This window comes from Patagioenas fasciata, chromosome 4, assembly GCF_037038585.1.
Source record: "Patagioenas fasciata isolate bPatFas1 chromosome 4, bPatFas1.hap1, whole genome shotgun sequence".
Taxonomy (NCBI): domain Eukaryota; kingdom Metazoa; phylum Chordata; class Aves; order Columbiformes; family Columbidae; genus Patagioenas; species Patagioenas fasciata.
Window position 1 is genome coordinate 57,134,469 of NC_092523.1, and position 18,285 is coordinate 57,152,753.

At 41.9% G+C, this 18,285-nt stretch overlaps 1 protein-coding gene across 4 annotated transcripts in view; it reads left to right on the forward strand.

Moving 5' to 3' along the window:
- The window catches only part of AFF1 (ALF transcription elongation factor 1), a 141,215-nt gene that overhangs the window by 52,329 nt on the left and 70,601 nt on the right, over nt 1-18,285 (forward strand). For all 4 annotated transcript variants that reach the window (XM_071807966.1, XM_071807963.1, XM_071807964.1 and 1 more), the window contains one exon: nt 17,792-17,912. In XM_071807966.1, coding sequence (XP_071664067.1) covers nt 17,792-17,912 — 121 coding nt within the window. The remainder of the gene's footprint in view (nt 1-17,791; nt 17,913-18,285) is intronic.

Here is an 18,285-nt window from a genome sequence, read left to right on the forward strand (position 1 = left end):
AGTTACTGAGCCCCGTGTGTGTACTGAAATATAAGGGACCAGGAGAGGTCGCTTATCACAGAAATAAAACTTGAATGCTATTTCTTACTTGAACCTAGATACACAACAGAGAAACTCATCCTACACATAGGTGTCCAAACTCTTCCCCAGTTTCACCGAAACATGATGACAGTTAACTCTTCCATTGCTCACTCCACACTGGCCCATATACGATCGTACTACCTTTCCTCTCCCTGATTTTGGGACCCCACATGAGATGAGGGTGTCTCTGACCCATAAGTGCTGCCTGCCCTTCCAGGGTTGCTTTGATGGGCATCTGCTTGTGAGACTCCTGTGGTTGCATTACATTGTTTAACAAAGTGCTTTTAATGGAAACGTAAAACCGGATAGAAATCCAAAGCCTAATGGAATAATCTCTTAATTGCAGTGCTGTAAAAGACTATTTAGCACATGATTACTGTACTTGCAGGGGGGACGGTGGGGAGGGAAGAATATTGAATAAAAGACACTGAACACTTCAGCTGCTAAGAATGATGATTTATAGCCAATCTGAGTGTGAGGCTTAGCAGGGCAAATAAATCGACAATAGTAAGTGCTTTTGGAGGTAGAAATTACCTCATTCAGGGTATTCACTGTGTAGGACACGTACATTCTATCAGGATAAACACACAAAGAGCGATTAATTAATAGTGGCGAGATACTCATGCATGCACTGTCCTTAGACAACCCAGGAAAACTATTAATCAGCAGATTGCCCAGTTATTGGCAGATAACTCCTGGTATGTTGTGGTTTGCCATTTCAGCTAGAAAACTCTTTGTCTGCAACCCTGGAAAAAAAAACGGTGGCTTTTGCCATGTTATGTGGTTCACAAAAAATACTATATATTTTTAAACAGATGTGCTCAAAGGCACATTCATGTTGTCATTTTTCAGTATTGCTGCAAGCCTTTCAAGGCGCATTAGTCCTTACAGAAGCTGTGTCCATCTATCAGGTATCTCATCTAGGTTAGGCAGCATCAGGTGGAAATAGCTGAACTCGGTATTGAGCTGGCAGCTGACTCAGTGTACAGCTGTGTGCTTTCCAGAACAGAGCAGGGTTATTGGGGAGTATGTGCTCTGAGACTAGTGAGCACTGTTCAGGGGAGGCAAGGTAAACATTTTAGAAGTGGCCCGGCTGGTTCCCACCAGCTCTCCCCTTTCCCACAATTTACAGCGTGTTTTTCCTGTGCTACCCTATGCAGAAGCCCCTTTGTCACTAAAGCCTTTCTTCGCAGGTTTTGTGCCATCCCACATGGCTGTTGGGCTTTCTGTCTGGTGCACACATCTGTGCACCTCACCAAGCACAGTTGGAGAGGTTTCCAGTGGGTCTTGGCAGTGCCAAACCCACCCTGCTTGCCCGTGGGAACCAGAGCTGGCTGTTGCTTTTGGTGGGAGCCAGCGTGACGTTCCCGCTACCCGCACGCAAGCATTGCCAACGATGGTGAAGCCGAGCAGTCTGTGCTTCTCATCCGTCTTCCGATACTGCGGTAAAGATAGGAGCTTTTCCAATGGAGGTTCAGATGATGCAAGGAAAATGGTCTTTATTGATTTGTTTTTAAATTTGGAAAAATTAGGAAGACGTTCATAATAAAAGGGGGAATTATTTGTAGCTTTTTTTTTTACTGTTCTCCTAAAGGAGTAGCTTTTTGTAGCTGCTGATAGTAATAGCTTGCATAAAATGAACTGTGCGTAAGTATTTTTAAAAAGCATGAAAAAGGAAAGATAAAGATACTTCAGAGTGTATTTTGGAACGGTATATGGTCTGCAATGTGCATTAGGCATGCATCGGTACCTGCCTAATGCACCCTGTCATGGATTATTGCTCTTGCATAGTTTGAACGCTTTCCAAGTCCTTTTGAATGACAATGAGATGCTTTGTTATATAGACATCAGACTAATGATTTGAATGCAGTTTGAAACTCCAGCACAGAGAGGCACTTGGATATGAGCATGTGTGCCTCTTAATAAAGTTGAACAATAGTTAAAAACCATAGGAAAATTAGCAGGTGCTTGTGTGTAGATGGAAAAATTAGGAAATACTTCTGGAATAATTATGTTCTGGCAGAGACTGCAGGAAAGATTTTTTTTAAATAGGCTTTTCAGTTTATAAACAGATCTTTTCTACAAACATTGCTAATCTCTTTTTGTTCCTACTTAGTTCTTGCTAGGCAGATAAGACTTGTCCAACCTGTTACTTGGTACATGCTGTTATATAAGTGGAAAACTCAAAAGAATAGGAAACCTTTTAATTTGCACATGATTTGTTTGCTGCTACTTTTATGAACGTATAAAAGAATTTAGGTCTTCAATATTCTTTAATTTTTTCTAAAGCACAAATTAGTTACAGTACTGTTTCTGTTCGCAGCACGTTAGGTCTGATTTAGTCAATTTTTTAGGAAGAACTTTACATGCAGTATGTTTCACAAAAAAATATTATAAATATGCTCATATGTTTACTAGGTTGCATGGGGTTAAAATTCAGGAGGCAGAATTGCACATCTCCATATTTGAGACAGTTTCAAATGCTTATATTGGCAGGTTTTCCTTTTGTTATGCTTCATAGCAAATTAAACCACCAATTAGACTTTTTAGAAGTGCAGAAGAAGGGAACAGGCTTTACAATGGTTCTGTTGACTCAAGAGAATTGATAAAAACTGGACAAGATGAGATAGGACAAGGTTAATGGCATTAAAGTGAAAGAGTGTAGATTTAGATTAGACATAAGGAAAAAATTCTTCCCCATGAGGGTGGTGAACAGGCTGCCCAGAGAAGCTGTGGATGCCCCATCCCTGGGAGTGTTCAAGGATAGGCTGGATGGTGCTTTGAGCAACCTGGTCCAGTGGAAGGTGTCCCTGCCCATGGCAGGGGGGTTAGAATTAGATGATCTTTAAGGACCCTTCCAACCCAGACCATTGCATGTGTTTGTGTATCACGCAAAGCAAGATGGAAATGACGCTGAAGCTGGTACTCCACCGACGTGACGTCGTTTGAGGAGTGCGCAGGGGCTCTTTGTGGAGAAGCCGCGCTGCGGTTGAGCTGCCTGTGAAGTGGGGACACGATGCGCTGTGTGGCAATAGATGCGTGATGTGGCACCCGAGGGCTGTGTGGCAGTACAGGTGACGGGCTTGGGAGCTGCTTGACAGAGTGCGGACACAGCTGACAGCGGCCTTCCCCGGAAAACCGGTCACTTACTGACTCAGCTGGATGTACAGGGTTGCTACCCACCTGCGGAGGACTGTCTCTTAAAAAGAGATTTAAAATGCAGGCACATGAAGCAGGTGCTTACTAAACATTTCTCTTTCTTTTTTACTGAGTATCTTATTAAAACTCTTCTTTAGTGCAGAAGAGAACAAAAATGTGGGGTTTTTTTAATAGCTAGTTCTATAAAACCAGTGAACAAAAGAGATGTCCGCTTGAATACTTTTAAATGTAGTTTTAAAGCAGAAAATTTGTTGTATTTGACTTCTTGCACCTGCAGTAAACATCTATGTATACTCAGAGAAAAACAGATTGTAAGACTTGAATTACTGATTTAATTTCCAAAATGGTTTCACATGGAAAATTAAACATTGTTGTTTTTTTTTTTTTCTGAAATGTGATAGCTGATATCGTCTATATATTTTTTTTTTTTTAACTTTGCTGTAATCTACTTTTTTCTTAAGACCTTTTAACTGACATATTTCTTTGAAAGGTTTATCATTTTTTATGAGGAACCTGGGGAAATAGTAACTGGGGTGGGTGACAGCCACTGGGCTTTGCTTTACCGAGTGCTACTGTGATAGGTCAGGAATAAAGTGTTTTGTCAGTTGATGTAAAGAAACAGTAGGTAGAAGCAATCACAGTATTATTTTTGTGCAATCAGTAAGGTGGAAATGTGTGTGTGAATCAAAATCTTGTAATTATGTGGAAAAGAAATGAATTAAACAGTCCTGGGAAATTAATACTGATGGCAAAACTTGTTTTTTCTTGATCCTTTACTCGTTTATTTTGCTTTTTCTCAACCTGTACCAGTTTGCAAGAGCCTTTTGACTTAATCTCTCAGATCTCCAGGATTTGCCAGTAAAAACCCCACTATTTTAAAGAAACAGAAACCCGATTTCATTTTTACATTCAGTTTTTTGTAGATTGCTACTGCAAATGCACGGTTATCTTTCTGCCTTTAAACCTATTACCAATAAAATGATTGTACTGAAGAACGGTAAAAACAAAAAAGAGATATGTCAAGGCAAAAGCAAATGAACAGGTAGGCTAGGTCTTATATAGAGTAGAACATAGGTTTTATTCTCCCTTTTCCCAGGCAAACCTGGAGCAGTTAATTTGAGGTACTGGATTTCTGCCCCTGAGAGGAGGAATTCCCAGGCAGATGTGTGCGATAGGAGATTTCATGCCATGCTTTGCTGCAGAAAACCTTCAAATTCATCAGGCAGCAGCTGATAATCACTTGTGCCTATCTCAGTATGCCTTATCAGTGTTAGAAACAGTGATACTTTGCTAGCAGTGGTGAGCTGATGAAATGTTGCAGTCGTGCACACACACGCTCACAGCAAAAGATTATCTCTGCTGTAAAAGGCTTGCTGCTTACCACCTAGGAGCTACCCTGTTCCTGTACTTGTATAACTGACTTAGAGCTGGAATAGAAAGATTTGTCACAGAGATAAAAGCTGAACTGCAAAGATACTGGAGGATCTGGCTGTGCTTCACAAAACTCTGGTTTTGGTGCTCTGCCACTGGTTTTACTTCGGTCGCATCATTTTCCTGAGCTGGGATTTGTAAGCCAGCACTTGAAGTAGATTTATTTATGTGTCTTAAGTGACTGGGAAAAGCGCATGATCGTTTTTATTATGAGTGGGATGCAGATAATGAAGAGGGAGAAACGTGGGAGTGGATGATGCTATAGCAGAGTCTGTTCCTGACAGGTGAGAGTTGTTCCAGCTGCTGTCATCTTGGTGGAGAACAGAACATGTTGAGCAGGGTCTCTAATGGGTGTACTTGCCTCATTTTTTTTCTTATTTATAATTTTCTGTGTGCTCATACCTTCTGAACACTGTCTTATCCAAACAAATTGCCACTGCACTGCTCTAACGTGGCCCCATTTGAGTTGATTTGTACAGTCTTAATTTATGGCAGTTGCTAAGTGTTTTACCTCTGTTTTCATGAAGGGGAAAGAAAAAACACCTTGCCCAAGCTCTGGGTGCTGCGGGGACAGGATAAGTACCACTGAAACAGTTATTTCAACAGCAGCTGATGCTCGGTGACTTATTACCCAGTTGCCCTGCTTGCCTGAGCTTGCCCTGTGACAAGTTAGGAATAATAAAAGGTGGCCTTTTGTTGATGAGAGACTGACCGCCTTTGACTTTTAAATCCATAAAAATGAGAAAAGGTCACTTCTGAGAAAAGGTCGATCTTGATCTTGTGTTTAGGATGGGTTTGCACGTGAAACAGCTGTTTTAAAAGCTGAGCTCTTGCTACAGGAACATTTATCATAACTGCAGCTTTTTAACAATCAGGCTGCAAGTAGCACACTTAAGTAGAAGACTGGTTACTTTATCAGAAGGCTGTGTGCTACCATAACAGTGCTTTTGCAACCCTGGGTTACTACAGTACATCTGTGGTTACTTAAACACACACTTTCCCTAGTGAGATTTGATCCTCTGTCACTTCCTTTTAAAGTTACTTTGTCTCTATGTTGTATTGTAAGATTTAGATTGGGTGGAGCAAGATCAGCCCTGGAAAGTGGCTGTGGCTTGTGTGAATGTGTTTTTCATCTGCATCTATCTTCCTCCTCCTTATCTGAGGAAATCAAAATGAGAGCACATCATTAGCGATAATTTCTCCCTTGCCCATTGACACTTTTATTTGGCAGGTTTCTCAACGTCTGGCATTTTTCTGGAGGAAGAAACCCTGGAGAAAATTCCAACACTTGTTTCTCCCTGTCTTTTTCCTCTCTTGTTTCTTAATTCTTTTCTCACATCATTTTTGCATTAGTTCTACAGAAGTGTGTGTGATACTCGGTGAAGGTTTTGTAACAATTTTTTCCATACACAGTATTTGGTAGGAGTCTGGGCTTTGATCTGGCAGCATGTCATGGTTCTTACGTGGGCATCTCTGCTGGCTTTAGGAAGGCAGGTAAAAGTATCTTCATCTTCACGGGTATAAGTGCTAGTAAGGTTGCTCTCCTAGTGTGCATGGCACTTGGTAGGTAAAAAAAACACAAAAAAGGAATAGCCATTTTTTGTGGTGAAGGTGCATCACAGACTTTTAGGATACCTTTTTGTAGCTGTTGACAATCCATTGTTTGTAACTAAGGAAGGCTTGATACTGGGGAGTAGCTTTTTATGAGAGAAGGCATTATATGTGCACATGAAGTGTTTGATCAGAAGTGACCCTCTATGGACAGTATTTTAAATGCAAGATAGACTGCACCTTCAGTATAAAACCCCTTCTTTTTCTGTGCTTATTTTTTATAGGACTCTGTCAAAGGGAAAAAAATAAAGGACATGGAATTCTTGTGTGCTGATTGCTATACTATGCTCTTCTGAAAAAGAAAGAAGTATTGCTTTATTCTGTGTTGTTTGCCTTAGAATTATGAGTACGTGCTAGTCAGAGTTTCTTTTCAAAAAGACCATGTCAACTCAGGAAGAAATGCTTTTCAAGGTTGGAGAAGCATGGAAGGATATAAAGCCATCCACGAAGTATTTGCTCCTTAGTAAACTAAATAAACTTATTTAGTGATATCTTTTACCTACTTGTCCACTTAATGTCAGAAACTGCCTGTTTCTGGTGGTTTCTTGGGCAATCCAGATGAATTTTAAGAAGCATAGTGTAAGCAGAGAGTGGTGTGAGTTACTACAGCAAGTCTGTGCATAGCAGTTTCCAAGATGTTGACAGCTGTCAGGTATGTCAGTGAAAAGTTCTGTTCTGCTCCTGTGAGAAGTATTTTTTGACCTTGAACTAACATGGTTGTCTGAAGGGTTCAACTCAGTTGTCTTTAGCTTGGTTCAACCCAGGCAGTGTGCATTTTCTGGTCATTTGGTGGATCTGCTGGGGCTTAGAAAGAAGGTGAAGTGTTGCTAATGCTTGCTCTGTCATGTGGAGGCATTTGAGGTGGTGGTGTGAATGCAGATGCTTTAGACCTAAAATAAGCCATTGTGGAAGGAGTTTGCCTCAGCACATATGAACCATCAGGAAAACAACATCCAAGACTTGTCAGAATGGTGATGGCTGGTGCTTAGTGATGGCTGCACTAGAAGTCTTGTAAAAAATCCTTTCTAAATAGCTGGTGAACTTGCATGCTGAAGCAGGTTTTGGGAGGGGCAACAGGATGTGCCTAGAAATGGTGTGTGGGACCACTTGAAAGAAGACAAGTTGAACGGAGTGGGATAAAAATGTTAATTAGTTGCATGAGTGCTGTGGGGGCAGCGAGAAGAACAGAGTGGCTGGCCTTTGAAATTTTCCTGTGCTTTGACAGTAGATGTTTTCTTTCCAAGCTAAACTTCCAAGCAGGCCCAAAGTTTACATTTGGGCAGAAAGGCTACACCCCGTATGTTTGTTGATAGTGCCAAGGCCTTGTATTTACTTCGAGCAGCCTTTGATCTAGGAAAGCATGATGTAAGTACCTTTGAAGGGTAAATGTCTTTTCTGTTTGTGTGATCGTTTCCTCTGGCTTTTTTGCAGACAGGTCTTGGGGTGATCATGGGTGACTCAGAGTCCCCTCCCTGCTAGAGCAGGATCTGCTCAGCAGGGAATGCTGTTTCTCCAAACAGACTGATTGTCAGACAAAGCCAGGATGTGATGTGTTCTCAGAGGGATCTGGGTGTACATTTCTCAAAGTCCAAGCTGAGCTGAACCAGATCGGTGTTGGATCTGAGAGCGTGCTGTTGAAGCAGCTCTGGAGGCCCTTGGGTCTATGTGAAAATGATTGCTCAGCTGTGCAACAGGAGCACAACAACTGTTAGTGGCAGAGTGAAGTCTTTGATTTTGGTACAAAGAGTGAAGTTTAGAGTAACTTATTCTTGGCTGTCACCGCTGCAAAGTAACCCCATTCATTAGGGTATATGTCTGTGTCCTGACCAGGCTAACGTTCTGATCCTTGCTGATGAAGTGAGAAGAGACATGGACTCGTCTTGCCTGCAAAAGCTGCCGCTGTGTTCAGTCTGTCACAGCTGGGTCACCACAACCAAGGCTGCTTGGTGTGCAGCTGTGAGGGGGCTCTTGGAGCCTGGGGATAGTCCTGGGCTCAAGTCCCATCCTGGGCTGCACATCTAGTGCTGCTCCATCAGTGCTGCAGCCAAAGCAACAGCAGCTTTGTCCGAATCTTTCTGTGTGTACTCAATTACTGAAATAGCACTTGCGTTGCAGATCTTTCCTTAGCTACCCAAAAAGACACGTGTGCCTTCAGGGCTGAAAGGCAGTCAGACCACTTACTGGGCATGGGGAAATCCTGAGATGTGTGCCTCATGAATTAGGCTGCTGTGTACAGAACGCCTCACCTCTAAGAGGCAGAATGGTCAGGATTTTTCATTGCATGTACCTGGTGATTTAAATTTTTCACATTTCCTCCTTTGCCTGCCACATCCAGATCAAACAAAGCCTTAAATTCATCATTGTTCCAACACCTTGTCTGCTCTCCTTGTAATTACACTTCACACATCCACACCTTCTTAAAGCCCTCCTAGTATATTTGCATTTAGATGGAGAATGACAACTTTCGTGTTCCCTGTGTAACTTATAATTAACACCTTTGCTGACAGCATTCTATTAACAGCATACATGGGGTGAGGTTGAAAGCCTGAGTGTCTTCAGAGACTTAATTTCTGCAGCATCCTGAGCGGAAAGTCTGCCTCTCACTTCGTTCAAGCGCTTCAACTACGGTGATATCGTTAAGTACTGTTATTGAAGATGACTAAGTAAAGATTGTATAAATTAAAGTGATTGTTGCATCTTTCCAAATTTTCTAAGTTACTGCTCTATACGGCGGTTAAGTGAGGCTGGTCCTCAGTGTGAGCTTCTGCTTTTTGTTGGGAGCATCTTTCTGCTGTCAGAATCCGACTGCATACTGTGTTCTGGCTTCTCAGGGGTTCACTGCTTTGGAAGGGGGTCATTGTTCCTGTGATATGTTCATCGTGTGAGGCTTTCTGGCCTCTTGCAATCAAAAGCTTTCTGCTTCTGGGGTAAATGTCGTGTCTGTGGAGACTGAGGAACAGTTGACAGGGATATGAGAGCTCTAGTTGCTGCAGAGGGGAGGAGGCATAAGATGCCTTGCTGCTTAGGGAATGGCCCAACTTGGAATGCTCCTGTTGGAAGCATTTTTGTCTGGAGGGCGCCACATCTTCTTCGAAAGTATCCAAAGGCCTGTCTGCTGCAACATTGCTGTAATGGCCTTCATTTACACTTAAGTAAAATTAGATTTTAAACATTTCAGTGCTTGAGGGAAAATCAAAGTAATAAACCTTTCATTTGTTTGCCTTTTTTGAGTAGGCAGAGAAGAGATTACAAGTGTTGATTATTTGCATCTTTTCACAAGGCTTTTTTATCTTTTGAGCAGTCAGTGGTTTGTAGAGCATGGGCTGAGAAATACTGCTCCAGATCCTGGGCTGTGTTTTTAAGTACATTTGAGTGTTGTAGGCTCAATCCTGTGAAGGGTTTGTCACATTTGAAGAACATCTGAGAGTTGCCAATTCCTGCCAAAGTCACTGGGTGCTGCAGAGGCTCAGCCCTTCTCAGGAAACATTCAGGCTTACTCTTGGGAACTGCTTGATGAATAAAGGCCTATTGATGCCGAAAGGAAGCTAAAGCCTTTTAATGGCTGAGTAATGAATATGTTTTAAACTTGGCAATAGAAATAGGAAACAAGTAAGAAAGTAAACCCAAAGATTACTGTAAAAAGGCAGAGTGAGAAGATGCTTAATGTTACATAGGTGGAACCGAGGTTTTTTTCTGGCAAAAGCCAGCTTGCCTTCTCCTTAAGCAAACTGGCAGTCCCCTGCTGCCTGTTATAACATCCTAGCCATTTTCCACATCAGCTTTTTGGTATAACCTAAAGAGCCATGTATTTAAAACATAGGAAGAGGTGTATTCAGCATCATTTTTTTTTCATATGGTTTAAAGGAAAGCTTGCAGCAGTACTGGATTTTCTTGGAACGTTGGTTTTGTTCAAAATTATTTGCCAGGGGGTTTCTTGCAGTCATTGTGGAAGTACAGACAGACTGTGAGGCCTTGCTCAGCGGTCTACCGTTGCTGTCATGCAGTCGGTCACCAGTATTGGATGCACTTGTTGAGTTGAAGGAGGGAGAGGAAGCAAAAACTTGAAAAACAAGTTCCAACTGATTTGTCCAGTGTGAAGATACGTATTTTTGGAAAGCACGTTCCAAAACTGGTTGATGATGATGCAGAAAATAATTTACTAACTGTACCATCTGTTGCGCTTCTGCCATATGTTTTCCTCTTATCATTTGTTTCTGTTCAAACTGTGTATGTTCTATGAAATAGCGTTTGATGTGAAACAAACAGGACTTATAAATATCCAGCAAGCCATAACTTGATGATGTTTCCATAAAGGAAAGGAAGGAAACCTTGGGATGAGGCACATCTGATGCTGTTTAATATTAACTTTAATGTCCTCCTTTCATCTGCTTGTCTTACAGTCACTGCCAGGCAAGTTGCTTAGGTAATAGTGTGAGGGTCGAGCACATCTGTGTTGCACGGTACCTCTCTGTGCCGTACGTTTATCCATGTTTCTTTTCAAGCCGATGACTGAAACTGCATATTTAATGTTTGTAGTTGTGATCCTGTCTGTATAAATGGGTGGCAGTTCTGTGAAGACTTTCAGGGCAGCACAGCTGAGGCACTGCAGTGAGGCTGTTAGTGCATCCTGTGTAATTTTCATTTGATCTTTTTTGGGGGGGGGGGGCAATGCGCCTTGCCTTCAAATTAAACAAGAATGTATGTCTCAATCTTGAGAAAAGTTGATCAGCAACTTCTCATGATAAAAAAGGATCTGTTTTAATGACAAAAGGGCTTCAATAAATTTGTGATTTCCTGCAGTTGTACTGAAAGGAAATGTTCCCTCTTAATGTTTTGGAGGAAGAGGTTCTGTGCATTCAGAAGGAAGTGGGCGCTGTGTGTGTTTGCATTTCTCCACCCCCTTCCCTGCTGCTGGAATAATTCCTTTTTGGACCCAGCAACAGGTCTTATTACAATTAAAAATGAAGTAGATTTTTATTTTCATTTTATTTTCATATGGAGAACACAGAGGACAAGAGGAGAAGCAGAGTTTCTTTCTGCACTGCTTTATTTTTTGAAAATGTTGTCATGGGCTGGATTATCACATATCAGCATTTGAAACTCCATACTAAAAATTATCATGTCACTGAAACAGCCTTTTTATGGTTTCTGTTATAGATTCAAGCCTGGGTGATGTTGTGAGTCAGGGTCTGTGCTTTACGTAACTTTCTGAACCAAATCTCTTATTACATGAACCAGTGGACTACTTTGCCCAGCATGAGCTGATTTAAGCCAAAAAGTATTTTACTACTTCAGTGTGTAGAAAAGCATGATATTTTTTTTTCTTGTGGGAGAGAAGGGGAGATTTGTGCATATGCTTACTTATTTTGAAGCTCAAGAGGTCAGAAATTTATGTGTTTGAAGATTATCAAGACTGAACTAATATTTCAGGGCAGACATCCAGTCTCATCTGCCTGTTAGAATATATGGGATATTTGAATTTGCCTGGTGACATGTCAAGCACAGCCCAGCTTGACCATGGAGCACTATTTTAACTCCCGATTTTTGAACCGCTCCCTTCTGAAGACAGACAGGGTGAGACCGTGAAGCCCCACCGTTCCCAAGCTCCTTACGCGTTTGGCACGTTGGTGTTGAGCCTGGGGGTCCCATTTCCCCAAAGCATTTCCACAAAGCAGTGAGGAAGAGCTTGGAGGTGGGTTTGTTTTGCGGTTGTTCACAGAATCACAGAATGTAAGGGATTGGAAAAGATCATCCAGTCCAATCCCCCTGCCGGAGCAGGAACACCTAGATGAGGCTACACAGGAATGTGTTTGGGCGGGTTTTGAATGTTTCCAGAGGAGGAAACATTGTGGTTGGTTGTGTGGGGTTTTTTTGTTGTTTTGGTTTGGTGGTTTTGGTTTTGTTTTGGTGGTTTTGTTTTTGTTTTTGTTTTTTTTTTTTTCCCCTCTGAGTTCTTGTGCTAGGAAAACCTATAGATGTGAAATCTGCTGATCTGGAGAGGTTCCTGAAGGAGAGGAGCTTTGGCACTGGCGCTGTTGGGGCCCGGTCAGCACATAGGTGAGGGAGAGCGTGCTGGAGCCTGGCCGGCGCTGTGGCTGCCGGGGTTTCCTGTCATGGCGCCTGGCAGGCCCTGGAGGCCTCCGCTCCTCTTGGCACAGCTCCACGCAGGGCCAGAGCCCACTGCAGTTCTCCAGGGCTTTCTGCCTGGCTTCCTAACACTGAGTCTGGGGAAAACCATGTAGTGGTACGTTACAGCATAACCCAGGTTTTCAAAAGCGTATGGACAAATACCGTAAGTCACCTGGTTGATGGCAGTCTGAAGCAGTGTCTCTAGATATGTTTGGAGCAGGATAACTACAGGCTTGCATTAAGAAAGTGGACTTGTCAGTTTACTGCAGACACTTCTGCTCTGAATTAGGAATGCCATCTGGTGTAATACAACTTTATTGTTTATTATTTTTTAATAAAAACCTCTCAGTATGAGATGAGGCAGTGTGCATAGGAACTTGGCACCTGTGAGATACAATACATTAATTAGAATGAGTTTTAGCTGTTGTCTTCAGGTAGTTCAAGGGCTTGTCTGTAACTTAGAGAAGGGAGGGCGGGTGCTTTCAACTGCATGAGCAAATGCATAGCTACTTGGTGTTTATTCCCTAATCTTTCTGCTTTTAAAACTGTACCTCCCCCAGTGCACTGCAACCAGGGGAAAAGTCCTCACGAGCATATGTTTGATCCTTTTCAGAAAGGGAGGCAGAGGGTGTATGGCAATCCTGAAGGGCAAAATGGAGGGGAATGACCCCTCTTGACTGGCTGGCTGGATTGTCAGTGATGCGTGGCCAGCAGCTTGGGCCACTGGTCACCATGAGAGCACTTATGGCATTATGGCAAAATGTGGTGTCCCTTCCCCTCCCCTCTGTCCCTCCTTGCTTTCTCTTCACACACTCTTTAGAAAGAATTTATTGCTGGGGAGAGAGCTTTGGGGTCAAGGAAGGTTCAGAGAAAGAAAAGGCCTTTAGTTGTGTTACAGCTGTTGGTTTTGCAGCAAGCAGCATGTAAGACGTTTTATATTCAGTGTTGGGATACATACAGGAAAGATAACTACTTCTCACTGTAAATATTATCATTGCAAGAGACACAAGTTATGGTTGTTTAGGGTTTTTCTTTTGTTTGAACATAATCAGAACCTCTGAGGAAAACAGCTTGATTGCTCTGAATTTGGATGCTCGCCAGCCTAGAAATAGCAGGATATCCGTAATCCACATGGATGTAGCATAGTGTTTTAGTAGAAAACAATTTGCAGGGTCATAATATATTGCCTTTTTAATTTTTTTTTTTTAATTGCTTCTGTTATTTTTCAAATTTGCAAGTTATGGGCTTCTCTTGCTCTAAGTTGCAGTATAGTAAAGATGTTTACAGCAAGATGGGATATAAAACAAGAACACTGATCAGTCAGTGCTGATAGCAGATTTTATCCTGGGAAAACAAACGAAAACAGCCTGTGAGGTTTTCCCTAATCTTCCAACGTGTCAAACTGATGTTCTTTTTGGCTCCTTTCCAATAAATTTTTGCTTGTGCATGTATGTGCACACACGTTCTGTTGTAATAGACTTGATGTCATTGTTAAGAGAGATTATGGTAAAGAGAATGAAATAAATGAGTAGTAATATTGTGCTAAGGCTTTGATTCAAGGTTAATATTTATGAATTCAAACTTTAAATGTTTGAGGGTTGTTTGGTTTTGGTGTTATGTGAGTTTTTAAAATTTTTTTTAAAGGTGCAGAAGCTGAACTTTTTGAGCTGATATGTAGTGTCCAAATGATGACTTCTCTTCATTTTGCAGGAGGTCTGCTCATGTGTGCCCTAGGTCAGGCCTGTTTTGCATGACTGAAGAACACACTCTCATTGCCCAACACAAAGTCCGTTGAAACCAATAAGAAGTTTTTGCTGGTTTCAGTGGGCTTTGGCTCACTCCTCTGCTCTGCAAGTTGAAACAACAAAACAAAACACAAAACCTCTCGGTCAGAATTTCCACTTGTTTGTTTTGCAGCAAAGTCTCAGTGTGGAGTGATTCATCCTCTCAGTGCTCTTCCATCTAAAGTATCCTGCGCATTTTATTTGTTTGTTTTCTGTAAGAAAGTTGATCTACGTTATCTACTTGGTCATAAATCTTATGTGAAGGAGCTGATTGGGGAGAGTATTTTGTATTACTGTTGAAAGGTAGAGAAGCAAGGGGTAGGGGAGCCATCACAAGGTACGACGCTTGACTCCTGTAGCGAGTGGGGGCTGATACTCAAAGTCCTCGGTGCTTTACAGGAACGACCACTACTGCGGTAGTGCACCTTGAAGTCCTATTGGACGTGCCTTACAAAATAATAATATGGATTGTAAAGTGCTGCGGTATGCTCCAGTTGTGACGTTAGAGTTTTTGAAAGGTAACTGAGGTGGTTAAGGAGATCAGGAATAGGTCTATGAAAAGAGAAGTTACTTTTTGAGCCTTGCCAGTATTCCCCAAGAGACTTGTGTTTGACTTTGTAGTTTTTATGTCTTTCTCCATCTCCTCAGAAAGAGTCATCTAGTCTCTTACCTGGGAAGATAAAATGAGATTGCCTCATTTTAAAGCAATCCGTTTTAAAAACAAATAGATTGGCTGTGGCTTTTGTCCTTTCATATTGTGTAGATGAGCTTTTAAAATCACTTCTATTTTTATGATCTTGGGCTTCAGCATAGAGCTTTGCCAGCTCAGCAGCTTGTCTCTGGGAGGCCTGGATCTGGTGTATGCAGCAACAATCTGCAAACTGCAGTAACAAAATCTACTTGGAGGAAAGCTAGCACAATTTCTGTGTGTACTGTGTACCCCAGCCAAAACTTTGAGTAACTTAGTAAGTTCTATAATTTATTAAGTACTAGGGAGAAGGGAGAAAAAAAAAAAAAAGCAGTGCATATATTTGGTGTTGCAGTTGTATTAAAAACTACTGTGTAGGTCTGAGTGCTTTGGTATTCACGGTGTGGATCAGGACAGAAATAGCAACAGGGTGGGCTGAGATGTTGACAATGTTGTGCAGGCCAAAATATTTATGTGTATCAAAAGACACTGAGGGGCCGAAGGCGCTTTGCTCCCTTCAACACAGTTGTCACACTTGTAAAAAGCAGATCTCCCCTTTGTGTCTTTTGATTTCCTCAATGTCCCACTGTCAAATTATGAAAACTGTGGCTGAAGAACCGACAGAGAAAAACATGACAGGGAAATCAGCTGATGCTCAAGGAAATGGTGAAGAAGTTTTTTGTAGAAAACCAGTTCCAGCCTGAGATGGGATTATGTCTGAAAGGTGTGTCTTCTGCTTTGCCCACTTGCTGTAGTTTGTGATGAAACAAAAGTAAATGGGTGGCATGTGGCTTGAGTAAGCCAACCTGCATTGTGTGTGAACTTCTGTTTGTAATCTCAGATTCTGTCTCCTGGCAGTGCCAGGAGGAGGGGTTAAAACCAACTTTAAATTATCCTTTTGTCAATGAAGCTTTTTGTTTTAAGCTTTTGAAAGGAAAAAATACAAGGGGGGTAAGGGAGAGATGAACCTGAGCACCAGGTTGCTGCAAGAATCTTGATGAATCCAGATCAGAAGAACTCCTTGCGAGAGAGTTGTGGGATTTGTGTAGGGAAGATATTGACTGTTGGTGGAAGAGGCTTGGGAAACGGCAAGGAGCCAGGACTGCCACCGGGGGCAGTGGTTTTGTTCCTCTGCCCTCCCTGTTGGTGTTGGCTTGAGTGCTTGTGCGGCCATGGAGGAAATGGACTAGGGAGCAGTGGGGGAGGAGGAGCTGATCCAGGTTAAATCATGCCCATTAAAATAGAAAAATAATTTTTAAAAAGTTTGCTTTACAGCTGGTGCTGGTGTTCCTGAAACTGGGACGTGTTGTCAAACACAAATTTGTGAAGAGGAGGTTTCAGATGTCTCCTTCACACTAAAAGCTAGCATCTTAGCTGTTAAAACCATCTTTTGAGGCTTTGTTAAGGGAATTTTTTTTTTTTAAGTTTGTATAAAAGATATTTATAGGGTCATTTTTAACTTCCTGGAATGTTTGGAAAATGGTGTTTCATTCACTAAAAATTTTCCAGATAAGTTGAACAGATTTGTTTAAAAAATACTGTCAAGTTGAAATGCATTCCCTTAAAAAAAACCCCACTCACATGCATACAACTTCAAGTAGTAGATGTAGCCAAGATTTCTTCTAGTTTGCCTTAGAATTGCTCCAAATTTTTTGTCTTCTGCAGTTGGTATCACCCATATCTGGCTGCACGAATCTTCCCCTGCACACACTGGGCAACAGACCAACTAACTGATTATAGACATGAAATCGCTCACATGCAACATGACATCAGATGCACAGAGGAAAATGTTTCTATTATATAGTTTGTAACAGAAGGATTGAGTATATTTACTGGGGTTTTTTTATTTATTTTATTTTTTTTTTTTTTTTTAGAATTATTTGCATTTTTTGCAGAAGTGGGGCACATAGAGCTTACTGGAAACTTCTGTTTTGCTATGTTTGGAAACAGTTCAGCCCTAACGAAGTTGGAAACTATTTTAAATGTGCATAGTCTAACCTCTGAATATGTTTTTCTGTGTTAGTGGCACAAGGACATCCTTGCTGCGGTTCCATATATGGAAGTTTGCCATTTTCCAGAGCTCCCCTTGAGTCAGGAAGCCCCCTCTGCAGTAGTCGGGCCTCCTGGTTAACTGTGACAGCAAAGCCAGTCGTCTACCTCTCCTTTAGGGGTGATTAAACTTTCAGTAGATTATTATGTGTGTGTGGTATTTGAGAAAATGTCACTGGTGGGGAAAACAAGACTCTTCCCTTCCGGACTGGGACATTTGAGAAGTTGAATGTACAAAGAAGTGTATAGGAATTCTACATATGTAGTAGACTATGCAGTAGAGTATAAAGAGGAGAGAAATACCTGCATCCGCATACTATGCCTGCACACTTTTTCTTCCCAAACATCCAAAAATATCAGAGCAATGGATTCCCTTATTTTGCACTAATATTTCACAGAGGAGCTGTGGTTTCCAGGATCTGGTTTTCCATGAAGTCATCCCATGCCTGTTGTGTCACAGCTTTCCTGCTGTTTTGATACGTGGCTGACAGAGTTGACTGCGCGTGTATGTGGTTCAGGTGAAGCAGAGGGATTCTACCAGGTGTTTTACAAATTCCTGACACTTTAAACACATTTATATTATTGCTTTAAATGCAGCTACATGGTTTGCCAAGTAATCAGCCTTCCAAATGTCCATTTAAAGTAGAGGGTAAGTTTTCAAGCCTGTTTATAGTGTAGGTAAAGTTTAATCCCTGAAAGTGGCAACACCTTCAAAATAGGGGATTCTCTGGATTTTGAAATTACTTCCGTGCTCGATGTATACTGTTGTGTGAAAACCACAGTTTCTGCACAAAGTAGATACTTGTTGATAACATTGGTGTAAAGTGTTAACCCTCCTTTCATTTTCTCTTTCCTAAAGCTTGTACAATGAGGACAGAAACTTGCTGCGTATTCGAGAGAAAGAGAGGCGGAATCAGGAGGCTCTGCAAGAGAGAGACATATTCCCTGACAAGACTCCCCTCTTTGCAGAACCCTACAAGGTAATGACAGGGGGGTGCGTGGTGGAGGGAGAGGAGAAAAGAGGTTTGAGGTAGAAGAGCTGTGTCCTCTGTCTGCGGTATAGGAGATGAGCAGGATACATGGAAACACAGCATCTTCCTATCTGCTCATCAGAGTACATACTTAAAGCTCTGTAGATGATGGGCTTTGGATTGGGTGATTCGGGAGCCTCCTGTAGTCTGGGAATTTTGAGGGAGAGTACTCAAGAGCAGCTCGGCTGCCTGTCTGTCTGCAGCTGTGATTGGAACAAACTGGTCTGATGTTAGTGTTCCTGGACAGTGCAGGAACACCTGCAACCTTGGCTCAGAAGAGCTAATACTGCCTAGAGCAGTGACACTTGCTTTGGAGAGACTG